Below are 25,592 nucleotides of genomic sequence, written 5' to 3'. Positions count from 1 at the left end.
GCTCCGCAACAAGAGAGGCCGCGATAGTGAGAGGCCTGCGCACCGCGATGAAGAGTGGCCCCCGCTTGCCACAACTAGAGAAAGCCCTCGCACAGAAACGAAGACCCAAGACAGCCATAAATAAATAAATACATACATACATACATACATACATACATACATAAATAATGCCCATTAAAAAAAAAAAAGTTTAGAAGGAAAGTACTGATGACAGTTCAGTCCATGCGGAAAAGTACCATAAAACAGACATTCTTTCAGTGGTTTGTAAGCAGTGTCCACCTAACCAAAGAAAGTGGAGAATGGAGCAATTTGCAAATGAATTCTTAGCTTCTTCAACTCTGACAGTCACCCATCTCAGTTAGCGTTTACGTCCTCTCTACAATGTCCTCGCCAAGAAGATGGCCCACTGATGCTTGCACAGGGCAGAGACTAGGAAAGTCACTGAATTTCCAGAAGCCTCTCTCAATACTTGTCACTTCATTAAAAAGCGCTACTTTGTATTTTTCTAATAGTATTCTCCCTGTGACACATCCATTAGTAATCCTTCCTCCCTGTAGGGTCAAATAGAACAAGGCTGTTCCTTCTCCACAAAGTGCTTCCAATATGAAGTCATCTCTCCCTAACCCGCTGAGTTGTCTCTTCTCAGAGCTAAATAGTCACACTTCCCTCAAGTGTTCTTCATAGGATAGGGAGCAGAGCCCTAGAATCACATCACTTCCACCACCAGGATGATCATTCAAGCTGTTATGAATCCCGCCTTTCGAGTATCACCCAACCTATGTCTCTCTACGAATCTAGATAACACACACACATACACACACACACACACACACACACACACACACACACCACCTTGATGTTGTCTCTGAACAAGGTACAGCCTGAATTATCCTGAAAAATAGCTTCATGTCCAGCACCTCATGCTGGGGGTAGTCACAGGCTCTGAGTTCGAGTTTGGTGCTCATTAGATAATGGAATGGCTGTGCTCCCTATACCCTGAATTGAACTGCTCCAGCGTGAGAAAGGCTGACAACTCCATCTCCAAGATTGTCTAGTCAGTCATGCTTTTTGGCACTAAATCCCACATGAAGGAGTTTTAGAATGGGAATATGGCTGTCCCCCAAATCGCCAACTTAGTTTATTTTTATATCCCTAATATGCATATTGCATAAATTTTAAGACCTTTGGAGTTAGTTACATGGAGCGTGAATATTGAATGCAGTCCTGAAACATTTTTGAAAGCCTAAGAGTATGCTTTCACTTGTGGTGATCGTTTAACACATACTTACAACTTCATTACAAGAAAAAGCTGGTAAGGAAAATGTTTGACTCTCTGGTTAATGTGCCTGGATGAAATCCATGTCATTCTGGCACTCTGCTGACTAAGTAACAGTTTGCCTAAAAAAAAAATTTCTTCCTTTGGCAGTGGTATTTATATCCTGGAGGGACAATAAATTATCAATCTAGAAATTGGTGGGTTCTGCTTAAACAGGAAAGTTTAGAATAAATGATCAAAAGGATTAACCCTTGGGGATGTGAAAATGTGTCAACAGATGCCCAACATTAGTTAATCACATAACCTGTCCAATTTCACTGGCAAGCCTTCCAAGGACCAGATACTTCCCCACCATAGACTGTAAGGATAAATCAGCTCTACTAAACTGAGTAAATGCCCCTCAACTGACATTTAACCCAAAAAGAGACATTTGCCAAGAAGTTGGACTCCTTCTCAAGAAAGGAGAAGTTACAAAGCAAGACATTCCACATGCAGACTGGATTTTCATTGAGAAATTATCAATGGGCAGTCTGGTCCACTCTTGCACAGAGGCACACCAGTCTGAAATGAACTTCTCCAAGTAGGCTGAGCCAACCTCTATGAGGTAAAGACACAGGGCTGGTCCCCAGGCCCTTTGAAAAATTTCAGATCACCATTGTACTGAGGCAGTACAGAAGCACCATGGCATAAACTGGCCTTAAGAAGATCCTTCATTAGAGTGAAAAACTAGTCAACAGTATATATACTCCACCTCACATTATTTTGCTTTTGAGTTCACCCCCCTTTGAAAAGCGTAGAGGCCAATTTTCAAGCTGCATTCCACCACAAAGAATATAAGAAAAATCACCTGCCTCCCAATATCACTAACTCAAGAGTCAGGAAACGTAAATGTAATCCCTGCTCTGATATTTATGAGCTCGATTAGCTGGATTACCACAGGCCATCCTTCTACCTCTCTGAGCCTCAGACACTGCCTCTGAAAAATAAAACTGGACTAGATCAATGGATTTCAAGCTTTGAATTGTTTTCCATGGAACCACATCTTGAAATTAAAACTTATGCAGAGCTTCAATACATTAAGGAGCTCAAAGGAATGAATTTGAATCGAGGAATGAATCTTCCAGGCGTTTGATCAGGGGTCAGCAAACTGTGATCTGCAGGCCAGATTGGGACCACTGCCGCCTCTGTTTGTTTATGTATTGCCTGTTAGTTCTAGAAGGAAAGAGTTGAGTAGTTGCCACAGGGACCATATAGTCCACAAAGCCAAAACTATGTACTCTCTGGCCCTTGTCAGAAAAAGTCTGCTGACCTCTACGTAGGCTAAACGAGCTCCAAGTTTATTCCCTGCTATGCTATCGTATTCTATAATATCTTTCTCCAAAAATATACATGCAAAGCATAGATTTGCCACGAGAATCACCTTTCACACTTTTGACTGGCCTGCAAATCCAAACTCACCAGCCCATGGGCAGAAGACTTCCCTGGGGTTACAGGTGTGCCTGTGGAGAGAGAAAACCCTCAATTATGAGCTATGCATGTTCCAGTTGAGAGTACCTAGTTTTAAAATATAGGTCTGTTTTGTTATCAGCAAAGAATCTGCATCTTTCACATAGACCACCAAACCTGTAAAGGCCTATCTAACATATGTGCTGTGATATCAACTATCATATATGTAATATTTAACGGAAATAGTGCTAGACTGAGTGTGCAGAGACCTGAGTTTTGGTCCTGGCTCTGCCACCAACTTGCTGTGTGACCTTAAGCAACTCACTCTGCCTCTCTGGATTTCAGCTCCTCCACTCGTAAAACAGGCATAACAATGTCCACCCCTCACAACGATGCAGCAAATGTTTTCTTTAGAAAGAAAAACAGAGAGATACAAGATTTGGCCAAGAGTGTGTAAAACCAATGGGCCACCCCAAGTCTATCTGAAACAGAAGCAAGTTTTCTCCAAACTCCTCTGACAGTGAAGAATATTGGATACACACAATGATTTTAACAACACCAGTTTCCTCAGTTGTTGGAAGCGAAGCACATTTTAGAAATGCTAACAATATAATTTGGCCCTCGATGCAACATTTTCTCCGGAAAGTTGTTTACATTTAGTCCTGAGAAATTGTGATATTTAGATGAGTGCTCAAGTCAATATGCTTCAGATTGAATTCCAGGCAAAATCTACTTCTGTCTTGGGGAAGGTAAAAAGCAATTTCTTATATTTCCATAACACCTCCCCTTATGGAGTACACAGACGCTCACATATGGATACCTAATCACAGACATGTGCAGTGGGTAGGAGTAGATATTATCCTCCTTCTCTGGTGAAACTGAGAGAGAGAGAGAGGCAGTTTTAAGCGACAAAGCCCAAACTGGAGCTCAGGTCTCACGTCGAAGCCATCTTTCCACAAGGCGACCTCTAATGTTCCAGGAGCTGAAAGCTCAGGCAAGACTGAAAAATGGGCAGCCAACCCCAGAAACCCTGGCTCTTCCCCTCCTTCAACCCCCTGGTTCTTCATCTGTGCTAGAGGGACATTGCAACTTGTAAGACTGTCAAAGGAACAATAAAATACATCCATACACCACTGTGCGGGCAGTACTAAATTTACTACCTGGAAGGTTGACGTGCCATTTGTCATAGTATGGGAGAAAAGAGTATTGGCAGAAAACTCTGAGTAATGACCCTCTAAGGATGCTCTATCAGCCCCAAACTGCAGTCAGCAGGGAAGTCAAGATGAACACTGCACACTGAGGAGACTGAACCTGTCGCTTGTCCTTCAGTAACTACAAGTCGTCTGCGGTGCTCAGAACAAAATGGGGGATTGGGTAGGAAAGTCGATGTGAAATCTCATTAGGAAGCAGAGTAATCTGGGCATACCTGTGGCTCTGTTCCAGGGACACTTCCCAACAATCTGGTCAACTCACACTTCAAAAATGGCTGTTGATAAACTACAGGTGGTTACTCCAGATAATTGCTCTGAAATTCATTTTTCTACATCTGTGTGCTGGGTATATATTTCGATGAGAGTGGGAGGAAGAGCGTTTAATAGCATCATGTATTGATTGGGTGGGAAAAAAAAGACAAATAGTGCCAACCACGGGGGCAGCTGTTGTATCAATGAATGCTTGATGCTTACTTTCGTGGCTTTATTTGGGTGCAGAAGGGAGGAAAGAGGGGAAAGTTTTCTAAATGCTCGCTCTACCTCTCATCTTGTGCACTTGTTGTTTCTTCCAGTATAATGGTTCTCGTCCAAGGGAAGAATGGGAAATGTGGCACCCGACTCTGATTGCAGAAGCTCTCTTTGCGATATCCAACATTTTAAGTTCGTTGCGTCTCATATCCCTCTTCACAGCCAACTCCCACTTAGGGCCTCTGCAGATCTCTTTGGGGCGCATGCTGCTTGATATCCTGAAATTCCTCTTTATCTACTGCCTGGTACTGCTGGCTTTTGCCAATGGATTGAACCAGCTTTACTTTTATTATGAGACCAGAGCAATCGATGAGCCCAACAACTGCAAGGGGATCCGATGCGAGAAACAGAACAATGCCTTCTCCACGTAAGACTCCCCCCTTTCCTCTTCTGCCTTTTGTCTGCTTTCTCCTTCTTTGCCCTATTTTCCATCCACAGCTTCATCGCTGCCCCTTGACAGTGCATGCAGAGCTCACTTATGGATCAGCCCGAAGGGTCTGAAGTGGAGGAAGGTTCTTCCCTCCCTCCAGGGGACCAGGACAGGAAGTAGAGTTAGGTGAGGGAGGAAAGAGACAAACACACACGGGCTCCCAGGAACTCATCTAAAGGGTTAGTTCTGAACTATTTTGGTCACATCCCATATTTTTAAAGGAATTCATGGGAAGGGGTAAATAATTCCTCGCTCAAAAAAACATCACTAACCAAGGAAATGAAACGGCAAGGCTATACCTCTCAACAAGTGATTGCCGAGGCGACTGTAACTGTTCTGAATCAAGAACAAAGAAAAAGGGAGAGTGCAACGTTATCTGAATGCACCTTGTGATACTGTGATTAATAATAAGAAATATGTATTTGGTCTTTGTCCCCATTTCTGGCACAGAGCTCCTAAAAGCCTTGGAATTTCCTAAGTGATGAGAACAACAGAGGTGTCTTTGGCTGTGTTAACAAAGTGACTTTTGGACCCCACCTAAGGATGGGGGCCGGTTACCCCCATGTGATTAGAGGGTTGGAACTTTCAGTCTCACCCCTCCAACCTTCAAGGGAGGGGAGAGGGACTGGAGATTGAGTTCAATCACCAATGGCCAATGATTTAATCAACCGTGACTATGTAATGAGCCCTCCATAAAAACCGAAAAGGACAGGGTTCGGAGAGCTTCCAGGCTGGTGAGCACGTGGAGATTTGGGGAGAGTGGGTGATCAGAGAGGGCAGGGAAGCTCTGCAACCCCGCACATACCTTGCCGTATGCATGTTCTATCTGGCTGTTCCTGAGTTGTATCCTTTTATAATAAACCAGTCATCTAGTCATTTAAATGTTTCTCTGAGTTTTGTGAGGTACTCAAAGCCAAGGAGAGGGCTGTGGGAAGCTCCGATCTATAGCCAGCTGGTCAGAAGCACAGGGGACAACCTGGACTTGTAATTAGCATCTGGGAATGGGGGAAAGGGGAGCAGTCTTGTGGGACTGAGCTCTTAATCCATGGAATCTGACGTTATCTCCCAGGAATGTCAGAATTGAGTTGACTTGTAGGACACCCAACTGGTGTCAGAGAATTGGTGCTATGGGGGGAAAATATCTCCCCATACCCACAGGTTGGAATTGAGTTAAGACCGCTTAGGTGGTGTCAGAGCAATGGGATTTGCTAGAACAGCCCTGGCTCATGGAAACATGTGGTTTGGGAAGAGAAAAATAAATAAAAGGGCAGGGGGATGACGAATCTTTGATTCCTAGATGCAGAAGAGACAGGCTAAAAGTAAGATGAGAGTCAGCTCAACTTCTGGGGTTAAATTAAGGTTTCAGGTGGGCCAAAAGGCACCAAGAAGTGACTGGAAATGTCTCCTTTTCCCACTTGGGACACAGGAGACAGCTCAGGACTCTCCATCCATGAGTCCACTGCTTCTGGACCTATGGAACCCCTGTGCCTTTTCTTTGTAAACCCAACACCTACTTCTCTAGGACCTTTAAGCTTCCAGAATGGCTTTTATTTTCTCACAAATCACTGTTAGGGGAAACAGACAAGAGAAAGAAAATAAGCACATGTCAGGAAACGTGTTAGGTTCCAGAAGCAGTCCTGAGCTTACCCCGGACTCAGTGTCCTACACCTTGTCCATCTCCAGCCCCTGTTCTGGAGAGTGCCAGTCATCTGGTAATCACAGCACTTACCCCAAGGTCGTGAGAGATTCTTAGTCATTAAATTGAGATACAATTTTCCCCCTTAACTCTATAAACTAGGGCAGATCAATGGACTCAGACATTCTTGAAATGTGTTAAATAACAAAGGCCAGGGGAAAAAAAGGGTTTCTGCCTGACCCCAAGTTGCACCAATAGAGAGGGGAAAAAGCAATGCAATGTAGCCTACCCTTATTATTTGCCCCTAGCAGCATTTCCTAAAATGGATGACAAATAACCACAGTTCACAGGGATATGAATAGACATGAAAACAAGATCTCTGATCAAGTGAGTTTTGGAAATGCTAGGACAAATTTAAGGTTTCTCCACTGCAGGGCTTCTCAGAGACTTTCCATTGTGAATCTACAGTAAAGGGAGAGGTTTTTCCAAATGTATTGACCAAGATGCTATTCCTGTGAATAAAGTTTGGAAAATGTTGACTCGCCCCGTTGCCCATTTTATAGCACCCACCCCCTCCACTAGGCCACACGCCCTCCCTCTCCTCCCAGAACTCAGGGCAAAATCTTGGATGGGGAAACCAGACTTATGTGAAAGGGGAAAAGAGGCCAAAATGGGATGACAAAGAGATACTGCCATTTTGGTGAAGCCAACCAGGAGTGGACAAAGGCAACTGGTCACCTCGCTAGTGCCTCTTGACTAGGAACTGCTTCCTCTCCTGCATTAGTCTAGAGACAGAACTCACATCAACCTGTTTTCAATACAAAGAGTAATTTTGTAGTGGCTTGAGCACCAGGAGACTGTATCTGTTCCCATCAAAGCCTTCGACAGAATTGCACACCTGAATGCAAGGTGCCTTCCAGGAGGCCAGGTCCCTGCCAATGACCCTCTCACGTGAACTCTGCTGAGGAAGTTTATGAAATGCCTCCTTGTAAGTCTGTAGTGATTATTAACACCCCTGTTGCCAACTGACATTTGCTCTCATCACTTGCCCAGCAGGGACAATTGACAAGAACGGGCACCTGTCGTACATGAAATTATATCTTGGGGTGTCAGGTATGAAGAAGCATTGTCATGCTGGGGGCAAATCAGCAGTAATGTTACCTTAAGTTCCCTTCTAGGTGTTGATTTCTTTTTTCCTCCACAGAAGTCTGACTCAGATTTATGTTTTCCTTTAAATGCCTCAACTCAGGCATTTATAATACCTGCTAAAATACATGCTACTTAGAGCGTCAGAAAGACTCTGTTTTTAGAGAAGGGGAAAAGGGAGCTTGTTAACAGATCTGACGTAAACTATGGCATCTGCTTGCTGTCACCCTTTTCCTTCTGATTCTCCAGAGATGTCATTGCTATTCTTCAGCTTAAAAAAAGAAAAATTTTCCTGGGCACACAATTCAGGGGGACCTTGTTATCCTTGCTGACAACCACATGACAGTACTGTTGGTGGTTTGAGTTTAGTATTCAATACTGGAAGTACCAGGCCTTCATCCACTGTTGGCAATTGGGAAGGCATCCTTCTGCGGGCACGGGGCTTGGGAAGAAACAGGGCGGAAGTGGCAAAAAGCTAACTTGGTGGTCCTGCTTCTCCTTCTGAAGTCCTGACCCTCAACTCCAGATGCCTCCTGAACACACCTGGCTGTGCCGCAGGCCTCTCAAACACAACGTCCACAACTAAATTCCTCATCTCTATATCCCCACCCCAAGCCCACTTCCCTCTTAATTCCTCATCTCATTCAATGACACCAGACAGACTCCCAGGAGTCATCTGGGACTCTCCCCCTCTCCCCCAAGCAACACATCCTGTCTCACACTCAGCCCTGTCAGTTCTACTTCCTAAATATCTCTTAAATCCATCCTCTGTACACACACACACCCCACTGTCTTAGTTCAGGCCTAAACCATCTCTCCCCAAAACTGCTGGGTCTTAAGTGGTCTTAAGTGGTCTTCCTGCCTCCAGTTTTAATTGGTCTCCCTGCCTCCAGTCTTGTCTCCCCCGCAAACAATTTCCCACCCATCACACAGAAGTTTCTAAATACTAGTCTTATCTTGTCGCCCCCTGGTCTCATGCCTGCCTGGGATCTGTATCTTCTCCAGCAGAAAATTCTCCTCTTTCCTATAGCTCACAGGGCCTGGGAATCTGGACCCCGCCTCTCCCGCCTCTCCCTCCTCTCCTCCATAGTCAACATCTTGCTCTTCCCAACTTCAGGAGAGCATCTCGGCCCTACAGGCCTTTGCATATGACACGCCACTCCCTCTGCCTGGAATGCCCATCCCCACCTGGCCAGCCTTTTCTTACCCGCTCCCACCCCACTCCCGGTTACAGGCTCCTTCTGTGTTTCCCATGGCATTCTAAGTCCATCTCCATTATAATAGATAACCTATAATAATAAAGGTACTAGTAATAATAATAATGTAATAGATAACATATTTTAATCATTTGTTGTCTCTCTTACCCACCAGACTGAGACCCCCATTTTAGAGGCCTTGCTCCTACCATAAAGGGGTTCAACATGCCCATTGAACAACTGAATGAAAGGATGAATTCTAGTAGCAATCCTATCTTTAATTCTAGAAGATTCACTTCTGCTTCTGCCCCCCTCACATGGCTGAAGTATCTAGCCAGCTCTGTCACTCTACTGATCCACTTTGAACTTGCTGTCAGCGAAAACCCTTGGCCTTTCTCCTACCTCCCTCATCCTGTACGTGGGCACTTGGCCAGAGAACAAAGCTCTACACTGATCCCTACTGAACTTCCTCTTGTTAGTTCCAGCCCCTTGCTCCAAGCTGTTGAAATCTTGCTGAATCTTGATTCTGTCGTCCACTCTATTAGCTGTCTCTCCCAGTCTTGTATCGTCTGAAGATCTAAAAAGCTTGCCACCTATTCTCATCCAAAGCATTGATAAAACTGTCATTCAGGCTTGGTATTCGCTGGGTGGAATCCTTATCCTCAAGAAGTTCATAGTCTAACGGAGAACACAAGTGAACGATTAGAATAGCTGCATTTTTAATGCTTACTATATGCCGAGCACTGTGCCAAGTGTGTTACACGCAGTACTTTATGTGATTAAAAAAAAAAAAAAAAGAAAAGGTGGTTAAGTGTTTGGACTCCAGAGTCAGAAGAGCTGGGTATAAATCCTACCTCTGCCATTTTCTGCCTGTGTGACCACTCTGTGCCTCAGTTTCTCATCTGGAAAAAAAAAAGAATAGTAGCTACTTCATAGGGTTATTTTGAGAATCAAATATTACAATGCGTGCCTGGCACATAGTAAGAGCACAATAAATGATAGCAGTTAGTATTTATCCTACAAATGACCATTTTAGAGATGAGGAAACTTGAAGTTTAAAGAGGCTGTGCCACTTTCCCAAAGCCATATGGTTAATAAGTAAAGGTGTCTAAAGTTTGCTCTTAGCCACTCGCCTCTCTTGCCTCTACAGCATGACATGTGCCTTTATGGACTAAGGCTGGGCTGCTATGGGAGAATAAAAGAGGATCATCTAACCCCACCTTGTAGGAAAGGAGTCAGGGGAAACTTCTAGAGGAGGTGGGGCTTCAGCTGAGCCTGGCAGGTCAAACAAGAGTTGGGCAGAGAAGGAGACAGGACAGAAGCAGAGACTAGAGGTTGGGAGTAGGGTGGGAGCACTCCAAACAGAGTTAGAAGCTTGTCAAAGGCAGGATGAAATGAGAAATTGCAGGTCTGGTGAACCGCAAAATGGGTAGGGATAACCAAAGAGATGACCATGCCTTTGCTCCATGTGTGTTATCAGCACAACTTGTGAAAGGATGATGGCACTGCTTTCTCCCAAGGAACCTTTCTCTTCTGGTATATCCTCCAGTTCTTCACTGGTCAGAATGAAGTCCAGAGGGGTAAATCTTCTCTATACTCCTGCTACCTTTTTTCTTTTTTAAAATATTTATTTATTTATTTACTTATGGCTGCGTTGGGTCTTCGTTGCTGTGCACCGGCTTTCTCTAGTTGCGGTGAGCGGGGGCTACTCTTCGTTGTGGTGTGCGGCCTTCTCATTGCAGTGGCTTCTCTTGTTGCGGAGCATGGGCTCTAGGCGTGCTGGCTTCAGTAGTTGTGGCACGTGGGCTCAGTAGTTGTGGCTCGAGGGCTCTAGAGCGCAGGCTCAGTAGTTGTGGCGCACGGGCTTAGTTGCTTTGCGGCTTGTGGGATCTTCCCAGAGCAGGGCTCGAACCCGTGTTCCCTGCATTGGCAGGCGGATTCTTAACCACTGCACCACCAGGGAAGTCCCTCCTGCTACCTTTTGAAAGATTAAGTCCTCATCTCAAAGACAGGACTTTCAGCAAGGGTCATGAGAACTACAGTTCCCATCTCTATTCTACTGAGCAGCTCTTAGCTTTGTGATCTATTTATGGATGGCTCCCAACATGCACAAATCCCCCTTAACCAGATGGTATGGATTTGTCTTCCCAACAGTTAATATCAAGTCTTCTTGAATCTTTGTATCTTCACTTTGTGCCCCTTGTTGAGCTAGCAAGTTCCATATGTTTGCTGACTCTCTGCTAAATAAAAATGGACTGATTGTTTTCTCTCAGGTCATCTCCTTTAAAATCAAAATAATATTCCTTTGGCATTAGGATCTGCAGTTTGGTCAGCAAGTCTTTCTATCCCTGTGATAATTGTATTATGGACCTGACCACCAAGTACCCTTAGGTAATGGCCCTTTCCCTGTGAATTCAACTGAGTCTAGAAGCCTAGAAGACAGAGCTTCCTATAGATGTCTCATCAAATGTGCTTATCTACCCCAAATGTCAGTCACTCATTTTATCCGGGCATGCCTTTCAATAAACCAGATTCTCCTAATGGCCAGACCATGTTGTGACATTTTGTGCCGCATGTCAAGGGCATTCTCACTATCAACTGCCAAAACTGAGGAACAATCTTTACCCCTTTTCTTATCTCTTGTACAGTTATACCTATAGGGTCTCCCTAACTAGAATATCACCACAGTTTAGGGCAGATTTTAAATGCCCGGACTTTCACTTTTAGGAAACTTTGTTATCAGTCATTGGAATGGCTAGTATTAAACTCTACGCTCAAGCATTAACCATTGCAATTTTCATTGTTATGGGGCTGGGGGTGAAGGAGTGTAACATCATCCATTCTGGAGAAGCAACTGATGAAGTAAGACCCTGCCAACATATTGATGACATACTTGCCCTGGCTTGTGGCCTTGTTGTCTGTCATGCAATCAACAAACACATAATGAGTGCTTTCTATATTCAAGGACACTCAACTTCCAGCGACTCTGGTTCTTCAGTGTCATTCCTACTTGCTGCAGCTGCTTTCTGTTTTTCTGAACTATATATTCCCTGGCTTTTGTTTATCCAGCTGCTGGGCTAGCTTCTTGTGCCGTTGCTGGCCTCCTGCCTGCCCTGACTTCAAATGGACACGGCCAGGTCCTAGATAGGCCTTCCTAACAGAATCAGACTCTTGAACCCTATATCTGCCCCATTTTTGAAACTCTGCCTGGCTCTGTGATGCATTGTATTGCCTGGCCCTGACTTGTAGAATCTCCTGGAAATTCAGATCCTGTGATAGGTCTGACTTGCCATATCCTGGTTCTTGTTCCCTGGCCCTTGAAGTCCAGACTCTCATCTTACTGTTGATTCTCAAATGTTTCACCATCTGGCACTTACTTTCATCAAACAAAAAACAGATTTCTTCCTTCTTGGCTAGCTCTCAAGTAATGTGATGCTGAAATGATAGTGGGAGCTATCCACAATGATTAGAGAAGAACCAGTGAACAGGTTGAAAAGGGCTATGTGCCTGTTGCCCAGGCAGCCCCGAAGGAGGCCCCCTGAGAATCAGGCCACTGCAGAGCACAACCTTCATCAAAATGATCTAACACTCACTGTGCAGCCTACTGAATGTGCAACTGTCAATGGGTTTGGAATCTTCTAGACCTTAATCCAGTGATAACTGTAAGAGTGATATGTCTTCATTCATTTATTCAACAAATATTATTGAGTGCCTATTACGTGCCAGGTACATAGTAGCTGTATGTCTGTCTCTTTCCTCATAGAGCTTACATTCTAGTGGGGATGAACAGAAAATCAACATTTAAACAAAAATTTACTAAATAATATAATTTTAGAGTTTTAAGTGCTACCAAAAAACTGAAACAAGACAACAGGATATAGAATAACCGGTGAAACTACTTTAGGTAGAGTGACCCTGGGGACCCTGTCTGAGGAAGTGACATTTGAACTGAGACCTCAATGATGATAAGGAGACAGCCATGCAGAGATCAGGGGTAAGACCACCCTCAGACAGAGGAAATCTTTAAAATATTGCCCATACATACCCCCGAAATGAACCCAAGAACCAATCCCTCAGCCTCTCAAAATATATTGGGCTACAAAAACAACACATTTTGAGCAACTGAAAAGTTACATCTATTCTTAAAGTAGCATTTCTTAGCTTCTATGCCTCTTCCGTGTGCTTGGGAAAAGGTTGGTTTGTGCCACCCAGGAGCTGGCTGCACTGTATCGCTGTATGCACAGATTTCTGAATATGATGCAAAAGAAACCCTGGACCCCCAAAACATATCATTGCAAAAGTTACATATTTGGATGTGGAGACTATGAGAGGAAACCATAATTTGTGAAGCCACCTAATGGAGAATAATGCAGTGGTTTGGGGAGGTCAGAAGAACCTGGATTTGAATTCTGGCTCAGCACATATAAATCATATAAATGGGTGACCTTGGGCAAGTTATTCAATCTCTGAACCTCTGTTTCCTCAGCAGTAACAATAAAGTTTTTATAAGGATCATAATGTTAATGTATGTAAAGTGCCTAGTATGCTTATATAGTTAAGTCCTCAATAATTGTTAGTTAATATATCATTAAAAATAATTCATATAAATGTTCATTCAAGAATCCTTAAGCTCCTCCACTGAGCTTAGCTCCATTCTGGGCCCTGTGGGAGCCACAAAAGAAGTATCAGAAATGGTGTAAGTTGCTCATGTTCACTCAGCTGGCAAGTGTCAGAGCTGAGCTTTTAACCTAGGGCAATCTAATCCAAGCACCATATTCTTAGCCACTGCACTTACTGCCTCTATGTAATTAGAAAGCTGGTAAACCACGTGGTCTGAAGATGAAGGAGAAAGTTCGGTGTAGGAAGTAGCCCTTGAAATAAATCTTGGAAAATTATAGGCTCTGCATAGATTGAGAAGAGGGAGATGGTATTCCAGGTGCAAAGGCAAAGCATAAGACATAGAAGTGGGAACAAACAAACTGACCTGGCTGGTTCGTGTTGGGGAAGAGACCAAAATACGTGAGATCATGAGTCTGCCTGTTGGGATGCAAATCAGGCAGCCTCCTTACTAATTAAGCGAATCACCTCATGTTTTTTGCTCTTTTCTTGCTCCTCCTAGAGAATTAACTAGCCTATTCTTTGATCTCTTTTAGGCTCTTTGAAACCCTTCAGTCACTCTTCTGGTCTGTATTCGGCCTTTTAAATCTCTATGTTACCAACGTAAAAGCCAGACACGAGTTCACAGAGTTTGTGGGAGCGACCATGTTCGGGACGTACAACGTCATCTCCCTGGTAGTGCTGCTGAACATGCTGATCGCCATGATGAACAACTCCTACCAGCTTATTGCCGTGAGTAGCTTTGCTCTCGAAGGGCAGTTACCTTGGTTTCAGGAGTGGTCACAGTGGCCTGGAGCCCATTGGAAACTCAATGATATAGTCTGTCTGCCTTAGTTATTTTACATTAGCTTTTCCAGCTATTAGATTGAATTATTTCTTTCCAAGGTAACTCAGTTTGGACCCTTAGTCCATTGGATCTCAGTAGTCTAGAAGATGTTCTAGTTAATAAGACTTTTGGGTTACCTGTTAAAATTATGTTTAAATCTCTGAATCCATTTTCTTGCCTTAGTAAGAAGAGCTCAGGAGGTATGAGCAGTTTGGCTACAACATATCCCCTCACTAATCTCCAGGGTTGATTGAGCTGATCCAGTTCTCTAGGCGGGAGGGCTTTATCTCCATCTTCACTGCAGACATCTCCCTCCCAAAACTGAGCAGTCCATTGCCAAGGACAACCTTCTCAGAGAGTGGCTATTTTTTATTTTTATCAGCAATGTATGAGTAACTGCAGTCCACTGTGACATGCTCTTAAGTAGAGTCTATCGCTGAATCTTTGACCATCATGTTATCATTTAGAACAGTAGCACTTATTACTCTAAACGAGAAATGGCGAAGGTATAGGATATGGGATCAGTCCAAGCCCTGTCCTGGTTTTTGATGTCAAAATAAACATCTAAACTTAGCTTATTTTCTTATGATCTAACTATCATTTCTAGAAACGGAGTATTAGCAAAGGAGTTCTGGCTATCTGAGGTCCTGCTTACTTGAGTATCAGTGAATTTGTATCTTTAGTTGTATATGTGTATATATATACCATATTTTCTTTACCCATACTTTCTTTGTCCATCCATCAATGGATACTTAGGTTGTTTGCATGTCTTGTCTATTGTGAATAATACTGCAGTGAATATGGGGGTGCAGATATTTGTTCAAGACAGTGATTTCATTTCCTTCAGATAAATACCCAGAAGTGCAATTTCTGGGCCATATGGTAGCTCTACTTTTAATTTTTTAAGGAACCTCCATGCTGTTTTCCATAGTGGCTGCACCAGTTTTCATTCCCACCAACAGTACACCAGGGTTCCCTTTTCTCCACACCCTCACCACAACTTATCTTTTATCTTTTTTATAATAGGCATTCTAACAGGTATGAGGTGATATCTCATTGTGATTTTGATTTACACGTACCTGTTGGTCATTTGTATGTCTGACTCGATGGTCTTTAATATCCTTGCCAGCTCTGATATCCTGTGAGTCTGAGTGTCTACAGATGAATAGGATAGGCTCTCAAGGTCCCTTCTAGGTTGAAATTCTATCTGTTGCTTTTGAAATGGAATATAGTTCAATTTCTCTCTCTCCTTCAAACCCAACTAGGCCAACAACTCTGAAACACTCTATGCTCACTCCTAGCCTGTCTTTATAAGGGGGAAAGGCATAGAATTTCAGGGGCTTATTTTTCCACCACTATGCCTATCAGCCAAACCCCCTACTCCTACCAAAGATGGCAATATTCATGCTGAGGCATTTGTCATTTTCTCCCTGGTTGTCTTGCAGCTGATTGTTCCTCATGGCAGAGGAAAAGAGAGATAGGGCTGTAGCATCTCCTACTGAGCTCAGTGACATTTTGCTAGGAAGGGTAGAAATCTTCAACTCCAGCTCTCTCACTTGCTGGTAGTAAGTTGTGTTTTCATGCTACCTACTGTTGCACCTGAAGAAAACACCTCAGCTTGAGGGAGAGCTGGGGGGTGGGGTTTGCAGAGAGATGGCCTTAATAGGGTCTATATCATCTCACACATCTAGAGTCATGGCCAACCATCATGAATACTACCCACTGCTTTGGGATCCTCTGCTAATGTGTCTTTACCATTTGGAATCGGATCCAGTGGGATCCTGATATTGGGCAACCTGATTCCAAAAATATCTGGCTCTGCTTACATGGTAAAGACCAGCAAGTAGATTTGATTCCACTTGCAACATCTCCACTTCAGTATTAATGCAGTTTTTAGAAAGGTCCAGATATGGGGGAAAGGTTACAGGAAGGGAAGCCACTGAAGACAAAAATCTCTCCTGCTTCAAAAGGTACCACAGGCTGACTCAGTCTAAGTAGAGACTCAGTTATTGACAGGCTTCACTGTGAATCTGTTCACCTGTGCTCTGTGGTCCCGGCCAACATCAGCAGGTGAAGCTGGCCATATTGTATATTATTATTAGTGTTGTTTGCAATTAGCAGTGATTTACTCTCCTCCCTTTGTCCTTACATCTCCCTCAAGCTGCTTGTTTCCCTCTGTGACGCTTCTTTCAACACATCCACCTTGTCTCTGCCGTTCCTCATGTGTATGCTCCCCGTTCCATCAAGTGAAGCTGCCCTTGATACCATTTTAATCAAATTCACCCATATATAAATATTAGGTGGGAGAAACAGACCAGTCCCAGAAAAGTCATTTAACTCAGGCCCTCTTCCTACCCCAACTCACCCACAAAGGGCATCTCTGTTGCCTGAGATCGGTCCTCAGAAAACATAAGGCTCATGATGATCTGTGACCAAGCTTCACTCAGCAAGTTAATAAGAACCCTCGGTTTCTTTGGCTGCTGTGAAGTGTTCACGCTAATGCTGAGAGCAAGTAAACAGCGCTTGCCTCACTAAGCCACATCTGCTGGATGGCTTGGGGAGAGGCCATATATGTAGGACTGGTTGTCTCCCTTGGGGTGGCAGCATTTGGAGGCTCAGATGATGGATGGACTCTCCCACTGCGTAAGACAGCCATGCAAATGAAGACATTCTTCAGAAAAATACCTGGCGCCGCAAAAACAGCGGGCAAGGCTGGAAGGGGCCACTGCACACCATGGAAGTGCCAAGGAGGGCAGGTGGTCTCCCCGCCTTCCCCTAGTCATCCGGGACCAACCTCAGACTCTCAAAGCTCAGAGAAGAAGGCAGCACTTCACACGCTACACCATGATTTGTAACTAATCAAGCAGATAAACAACTGCTATGCACTATTACAGTCCCCGGTTGTTAAAATATTAAAATATTTTCATACCAGTTGGTAAATAGCTGTCACTCCGGCTGTTGCCTCTGGGACACTCCAGGTCACCCCACAATCCAGCAAGTAAAGGGTAACACCTGGAGCAGCAGGTATTATCCATGCCCCTGCTCCAGCGCTATTGTTGGCGTACATTCTGATTGGTCAGTTTCTCAGTCTGACTATTATTGTGGCGGGTACAGTGCTAAAATGCTCCCCCGAGACTTCCCGCCCTGATCATTAGGATTGTGAATATGATGAGATAGCACACTTGTGATTACGTTGCATTACATGGCAAAAGGGGTTTTGCAGATATAATTAAGGTTACTACTCACGGAAATTATCCAGGTGGGCCTAATCTAATCACATGAGTTTTAAAAGCGGAGTTTTCTCCAGCTGGTAGCAGAAGAGAATGTCAGAGATTTGAAGCACATGGAGGATTTGATGTGTCATTGCTGGCTTCAAGATGGAGGGAGTCATGTGGTAAAAAAATACGGGCAGCCTCTAGGAGTTGAGAATGGCCCCCAGCTGACAGCCTGCATGGAAGTGGGGACCTCAGTCCTACTACCACAAGGAAATGAATTCTGCCAACAACATAAATGAACTTGAAACAGATTCTTCTCTAGACTCTGAGTCTCTGGATAACAGCTGAGCTATGCTGACACCTTGATTTCAGTCTTGGGAAGGCCACTGTGACTGAAGTGGAGTACACAAAGGGGAGAGAAGTAAGAGATGAGGTCAGAGAGGTAATGGGGGTGAGGGACAGATCATGTAGGGCCTGATAGACCTTTGTGAAGACTTCGGCTTATTCTCTGAGTGAAATGGGGAGCTGTGGGTTTTAAACAGAGGAGGTACATGATCTAACTGGCATTTTAATAAGATTGCTGTGGCTGATTGAAAAAAGATGGAATGGTACCGGGACAGAGACAAATTATGAGATCATTGCATTGACCCAGACAAGAGCTGTTGGTGGCTTAGACAAGGGTGGTCATGATGGACACAATGAGAAATGGTCAGGTTCTAGATATATTTCAGAAATAGATCCAGTTTGCTGATGGAGATGTGGGGTGTGAACAAAAGAGAGGAGTCAAGGATGACACCATGATTTTGGGCCTTGAGTAACTGGAAGGGTGGATTCATCCCTTACTGAGTTGGGGAAGAGTGGGAAAGGAACAGGCTTGGGAGGGGGCAGAGATCCAGAGTTGGGTTTTAGACATGTAGAGTGAGAAATGCCTATTAGACATCTGAGTGGAGATGTTGGGTAGGCAGTGGTTTACAGGTCCAGCGGAGAGGCTGGAGACAGAGATTTGGGAGTCGCAGTATGTCCACAGTATTTAAAACCATGGGACTTGGAGAGATCACAACGGGAGTGACTGTGCATAGAAAAGAGATCCAAAAATGAGGCCCAGGGTACTCCAACGTTTAGAGGTTGGAAAGACAGAATTGATCACGCAAAGAAACTGAGAAAGAACAACCAGAGAGGTAGGAGAAAAACCAGAGTAGTGGACTATATTACAATATGTACGATTTCCCAGTATACTGGTAAAGCCATAAGCTGGAGAGTGGTAGAGCCTAGATTTGAACTGAGGTAGTCTAACCCCAAGGCCCATGCGCAGAACCACTATCCTATCACATTGACACTTACCTTGAGGCCAAGAAGCACGGGAAATGCACTTTCACTACAAGGTCCCTAACATCTTCTTTCCTGCCCCAGTCATACCACCATTCTGAACTGTCTGATCACCTTGTCATACCAGTTCCAGTGCCTGTAGATTTCATTTAGATAGGAATCACTGACACTTCATCCAACACGACTGTGTACTCTTAGTACCCAAGACCTGTTTCTTAATAAAACATAAACCCTGCCAGCTAAGTCATCTAAGGGATAGTATATCCTCCTCCCAAGTGAAGGAGCTGCTCAATTCAAGTTGTAGAAATTTTATGACATTGGAGCCAAGCCGTTTCAAATTTTAATAACTGTCTCTTCCCTTTGGGATGCCCTCCAGCAATCTAGATACCGATTTTTCTCATTGCCGCTTTGACTTTTCCCTGTTGCCAAACCATTGTCTGGAATCTGATCAGAAATAGCTACATTTCACTAACAAGAAAACAAACATTCAGAATGGCAGAGGACATTTTCATAGTCCCCTCCACTCACCCCAGGTGATGGGGAACCTATGAAAACCTGCTGATAATCCCATTTCAGTCAAAAATCTACATTTTCTGGTAGGTTCGGAAAAATCCACAAAGGCTAGGTGCTATAAATGATATAAAGGTAAAGACACAGTAGATGCCTTTAGGGAGCTTTAAATCTAGAGGGAAAAGTCTGCCTTGAGTAAAATAACAATAGTGCTATTACCGTGAGTATATAATAGTAGTGATTACAGAGAGCATGGGCTCAGGAGTAGTCAGACTGCCTGGATTTGAAACCTGGACTGCCACGTAGTGTGGTTTGGGGCAGCTTAACCTCTTCCTGCCTCATTTGACTCCTCTGTAAAATGGGGATGGATGATTAGGCTTTTCATCTGCTGCTTACTCTCAGATCCATTCCCTGTTCATTTCCTGCTCTGTTCTGTGTCAGGGAACTACATTCCCGACAGCCCCTTGCCATTTGTTTCTGTGTGGGTTTGACCAAGCAGAAGGTAGGAAGAAGAGAGAAGCTAGGATATTTCTTCCCCATCCCCAACCTCACTTTTTGTGGCAACTCCAGCAGCAGCTGTGTTTCTTACGTGGCTCACCTCCAGCTACCACCAGGCAGGGCAGCCCCATCTTGGCTCGAGCTCCCACCAGATAGCCCCAGTCTACAAGCTCTGGAAACACCACTCACCACATCTTCCAGTCGTCCCTCCAACTCCAGGGATAAGAGGGGTTTCCTGTTGCTGCTAATCTCTGAGTTGCCTCACTGCCCTCTGTCTGGTTTCTCAGCTCTTCCATCACCTGTGACTACCCTCTGTATTAAATCTCCACGTTTGAAAGGCTTAAAGTGATTTCTGTTTTTCTGGCTACCCCCCAACCAGTACCTATCTGATTGCGTTGTTGTGAGGTTGATTTAGAAATTACACATTGAGCTGGGCCTTGAGGTCAAATCTGGAAATACAGAAAAGTGAGGATGGCTTTCAGATCTCATTTCTGGCAGGGAAATAGCTTGCACACCAGCAAGGATTGGCCTGGTGTTTATGGGGTCAGTAAGAGTGTAGGAGCTGGCCTCACTCCTTTCTACCTTCCATTCTTTGATTCCGCATGAAAATATCTTCAGATGGGAAGGATGTCCTTCCTGTGCCAACAGGAAACATGTCCCAGCAAGCAGGAGAAGCATGAAGCGGAGTCACATCTCTAGGAGCTGGATGATGAAGTTTAGAGCCTGCCTTTAGAAAAATAATTTTTAAAGATGGGATCTGCTTTTGTGGCTTCCCACATCCCCATGCTGAGCCCTCATGCTGCTGTCTGCCTGGCTTAGCACAGCACCCCGGGTTGACTGCCTTACCTTACCCAGACCTTACCTGGACAAGACCCTTGCCTCCACCTCTAGGCCCAAGCTGAGGTCTTTCCCAGTTTCCTAAGGCTTAGAGAAATCAGTAATAAGAATACAGTGAGTATCTGGCATAGATACAAGCCTTTATTAAGTCCCAGGCACTTTCTATCTCATATCATTATAACTACTATCAAAAAAAAATGGTTCTGAAGAACCTAGAGGCAGGACAGGAGTAAAGACGCAGACATAGAGAATGGACTTGAGGACAGGCGGAGGGGGAAGGGTAAGCTGGGCGGAAGTGAGAGAGTGGCATGGACATATATACACTACCAAATGTAAAACAGATAGCTAGTGGGAAGCAGCCGCATAGCACAGGGAGATCAGCTCAGTGCTTTGTGACCACCTAGAGGGGTGGGATAGGGAGGGTGGGAGGGAGGGAGACGCAAGAGGGAAGAGATATGGGAACATATGTATATGTATAGCTGATTCACTTTGTTATACAGCAGAAACTAACACACCATTATAAAGCAATTATACGCCAATAAAGATGTTAAAAAAAATAATAACTACCATTTATTGAGCACTTATAATGTGCCAGACACTATACAAAGCACTTTTCATGTATATTTTCTCATTAAATCCTTACAACTACCTGAGGTAGGTACTATTAACAATTCAATTCTATAGGTGAGGAAACTGAGGCACAGAGGTCAAAGTGACTGGCCCAAGGGCACACTCTTCATAAGGGCCCCAGCAGGTCTGTCTGATCCAAAGTAATAATGAAACCATACCTCCTCCTTTCCTGCCTGCAGCCCAACCCCCCAGGCCCTGGTGCAAGCCTTCCACACAACCTCAGACTCCCCCAGCTTCACCCTTCTGCTTGGTTCACGGACTCACGGACTCTCCCCTGGCTTCTAACCAGAGGGATCCTCTAAGGAGCCTTCTCCTTGTTTCTGGAGACTAAGTGACTTATTCTGTTTTCCTCAGCTGAGATTTCCTGCCCCCCAGCCCCCAACACAGACACACACACACACACACACACACACACACACACACACACACACATACACACACACACACACTAGCTCTCCTTTTCTTTCCTTTTTTTTTTTTGCCCACCAGACTTCAAACTTCTGGTTTCTTCTTAGTTCTGTCCCTAATACTCCCAGCCTCCCCAAATGAACAATCAGACAACCCACCTGAAATCCTCACACCCACAGAGGGTAAAAAGGTCAGAGCTACGAAGCTTATTGGCATGACAAGAACTCCTCGTTCAACTTACACATCCTGCCTTGGGCCCTCTCAGCCCTGTTCCTTCCCAGACAGCTCTTGGACGCTTGAAAGCCTCACTTGAAATTATATCCACACCAGTAAATGAGCTGACTATCCACCCTCCAGCTTCAGGGGAGGAGAGAGGAGCATTCTCTCCGCAAACGCTGCAGGGGGCACCAAAGGCTGACTTTTCAGACTTCCAGCCCTGCCTGGGCCTGGCCCTCCCCCTGGTGGTCTAACACAGAAATGGACTCCTGTTGATTCTGCATCAACACCCACTCGTGGTTTTGTCAGCAAGCTGTCTGAGAGCCCGCATCTGCTGGGGATGAGAGCACTCTGCCTCAAAACGCTGAGGGTTATACTTTGGCAGGTCTCTGCTGAGCCTTTGATGCCTGCTGCTGCCTGGTAATGATCTTGGTGACCGACAAAGATGCAAGTGGAAATGGGAAGAGGACAAGTGAAGGGAAGTGGGTTTCCTTTCCCTGTGCTAAAGGACAACCAAACAGGGCAGATGCCTGGGCTGTTTCTCTGCATCCCAGACTCACCTGTCCTGGATGTTCATCAGGAACATCAGTCGTTGTCATGGAGACTCTATCTTGGGTAACTCAAACAGAAACAGGACCAACTATGTAAGTGACGGGTAGGGCCTAATGCCCAAAGAATACCTCTGCTCTTCTGCCAGCTGACTCCTTTACTCTTTCATCCATTCACTTAACAGTAACTATGTCTTGGATGGATAAATGAATGAATTTAACAAATGATTATTGAGAGACTACCATGTACTCTACTACGTTCTTGGCACTGGGGATACAGTAGGTAACGGGAGCAAGAAAGATGTGGTCCCTGTTCTCATGGGGTTGACAGTCATGGAACTACGGTTTCAAGTTTCACTATTTGCATTTCATTTCTTTACTTTAAGACTGCACTTTACTTTTTCAGGTCATGGATTGCTTTGATAATCTGATGAAGCAAACATGCATACAATTTAGCATAAATCTCAGAGGATTCATAGACATCCTCCCACTGTCCTGCTGAAATCCCTCACCTTAGGACCTTGTCCCCAGTTATAAGGCAAATATGTTTTAAGTTGTTAATAGGTGACTCATGACTCAGTGTGAGTTCAATCCCTTGCTGAGATCAGGTTTTCATGGGGAGCCAAGAGAGTGAGGAAAATGTACCTGAAGAAGACTGGAGATAGGACACCAATAAGAGAAAGAGATTGGAGGCACTGGAGGAAAATGTCACCATCATCACAATTTTGCAAAGGATCAGGTCTGTGCAACAGTCCCCAAGCCAAAGGTGCCTTCAACCACTACATAAAATAACAACTATGGATGGACAACCTGGAAACAAGCTGAGAAGACCTGGCCTTCCTGTGGATTGGCCTCTGAATGTTCACTTCATAGGCTACAAATAATATTGGTGGAAAAGTCAAATGTCCATGGCCCAAAGGCCATGGTTGAGGAATGTGTCCTTCTGGGCTTCTGCCTTGATTCTTGTTCTGGGTATCAAGAATCAATTGACTGGAGAGCTATCTGATACAAATGTTCTTTAATTTCTGAGCAGCTTGAGGTTTAGAAACTAAACATGAGATCTGAGTGATTAATATTAATTAGGTCTCTCTCTTGCTGTGGTCACCAGAGCCCTGTGTTGTAGCCCGGTTCAGCGTGAGAGACAGCCTGGGCCAGGAGGTGGCCTTTAGCTACAACACAGAAGCCAAAATACCCCAGAGGAGCCTCGGAGGTTACGACCTACTGCAATACTCTGCTTTTTACTTGAGATCTGACAGCAAAATTACATTATGTCAGCTGTCAAGGTAAATCTGCCTTTGTTTAAAAGAGGAAAATAGAAGCGATCTAAGAGTAGAAATGGGGTGGGGGGAGGTAATTATATTTCTCTTTCTTATTCTCCTTTCTTCCATCATAGGATTATCTTGCTTTTTCCTCTGTTCTCTTTCCCAATTTCCCCTGTTTGAACTTTTAGAAGTAACTGGGCCTATAAAACTGAACTAATCACAAAGTCTTGATGAGAAATATATTTATCTCAAAGCTGCTCTTAATAAGTGTGGCATATTGGGAATCACACAGAGGGAAAGAAAAGTATGATAGGCCTTCTCATTCATTAGAAAATCAGCACCAATTATTAAAGAAGTCTTGAATGACTGCAATTAGAATCCTCTCACTGACTCCGTCAGAGTTCCCATTGGCCTAGCCCTCAAGACTTCTGGAAGCACAGAGAAGTTTCCATCACCCGATGAATCTTCTAGGAGGTCATGCCACAGTGTTTTTCTCTTGATACTAATGCAGAGATACTTTATACTGGAGTCCCTCCAGTCTTAACCAGGATACATGGTCTGACACATAGTAGGCTCTCACTTAATATCTATTGAATAAATGAACAAAGTAATGATTTTTTTCTAATTCTTTTCTTTTTTTTTTTTGGCCACGCCACATGGCTTGTGGGATCTTAGTTCCCCAACCAGGGATCAAACCCAGGCCCCCGGCAGTGGAAGTGCAGAGTCCTAACCACCGGACTGCCAGGGAATTCCCAAAATTAATGAATCTTTAATGCATATGACTTCCCAGAACATTTTGAAGTGTGAAAACAGAGCAACTGACAAGCTGACCAAACCTAAGCTTATTGTCCTCTAGTTTAGGGGTTGATGTTTTTTTCTCTAAAGGGACAGATAGTGAATATTTTAGGCTTTGTGAACTGTAAGACCTCTGTCACCACTATCCAATGCTGTTCTTATAATGGAGAAGAAGCCATAGAAAATACATTAAAAAGTGGGCATGGCTCTGTGCCAATAAAACTTTATTTATGGGCCCTGAAATTGGAAATTCATATAATTTTTGTCTCAAAGAATATATTTTTTAAAGGTTTAATTTTAGTTTTGGCTGCGTTCGGTCTTCGTTGCTGCGTGCGCGGGCTTTCTCTAGTTGCAGTGAGCGGGGGCTAGTCTTTGTTGCGATGCGGTGGCTTCTCTTGTTGCGGAGCACGGGCTCTAGGGCGTGGGCTTCAGTAGTTGCGGCCCAAGGGCTCAGTAGTTGTGGCTCATGGGCTCTAGAGCACAGGCTCAGTAGTTGTGGCGCACGGGCTTCGTTGCTCCACGGCATGTGGGATCTTCCTGGACCAGGGCTCGAACCCATGTCCCCTGCATTGGCAGGCGGATTCTTACCCACTGCGCCACCAGGGAAGTCCCTGTCTCAAAGAATATTATTCTAACTTTTGATTTTTATTCAACCATTTAAAAATGTAACAACCATTCCTAGCACGCAGGCTATCCAAAACCAAGTGGCAGGCCGACCATGGTTTGCCAACTTCGACTCCAGTTATTTCAAAATATGTCTCTTTTCTACCTTTGTAGACTGAAGCTCTGTGAAGACAGGGGTTCTGCTTTAGGTTTTCTTTACATTCGCCTGATGCCTAGTAAAATGTGGGACACATAGTAGGTACCCAACACATACTTCTTCACTAATTGGTAGGGAGAAGCTTGGGAAAATCTCTGATCTATAGTTTGTCAACCATGTTTTAAAAAATACATAATGTGAGTTTATATCCTTTGCAAGTGTTTAGTGTTTGGAGTTGAATAAATTGTATGGCAATGGGGAGGGGCATTATCTAG

At 44.3% G+C, this 25,592-nt stretch overlaps 2 protein-coding genes across 2 annotated transcripts; one reads left to right on the top strand and one right to left on the bottom strand.

Moving 5' to 3' along the window:
- Nucleotides 1-2,692: 2,692 nt before the first annotated feature.
- LOC309620764 (uncharacterized protein) lies at nt 2,693-24,936 on the bottom strand (the record flags this gene model as incomplete). Its single annotated transcript, XM_082377643.1, has 4 exons — nt 21,895-24,936; nt 20,444-20,584; nt 9,724-9,771; nt 2,693-2,775 (listed from the first exon to the last, which is right to left on the bottom strand). Exons 1-4 carry the CDS (start codon nt 21,950-21,952, stop codon nt 2,693-2,695), a joined length of 330 nt encoding a protein of 109 aa, XP_082233769.1. The 5' UTR covers nt 21,953-24,936.
- Nucleotides 2,764-19,973, top strand: LOC309620691 (short transient receptor potential channel 5-like). Its single transcript, XM_082377549.1, has 2 exons — nt 2,764-4,828; nt 14,023-19,973. The coding sequence occupies exons 1-2, from the start codon at nt 4,461-4,463 to the stop codon at nt 14,318-14,320; spliced, it is 666 nt and encodes a 221-aa protein (XP_082233675.1). The 5' UTR covers nt 2,764-4,460; the 3' UTR covers nt 14,321-19,973.
- Nucleotides 24,937-25,592: the final 656 nt, after the last annotated feature.

The sequence above is a fragment of the Balaenoptera borealis genome (genome assembly GCF_965194805.1).
Source record: "Balaenoptera borealis genome assembly, chromosome: X".
Taxonomy (NCBI): domain Eukaryota; kingdom Metazoa; phylum Chordata; class Mammalia; order Artiodactyla; family Balaenopteridae; genus Balaenoptera; species Balaenoptera borealis.
This window is presented reverse-complemented; position numbering and strand designations above follow the sequence as displayed.

Coding starts and splice junctions, on each gene's coding strand:
- LOC309620691 (XM_082377549.1), top strand. CDS start 4,461: ATGCTCGCTCTACCTCTCATCTTGTGCACTTGTTGTTTCTTCCAGTAT. Junction 4,829..14,022: donor CAGAACAATGCCTTCTCCAC/GTAAGACTCCCC, acceptor GATCTCTTTTAG/GCTCTTTGAAACCCTTCAGT.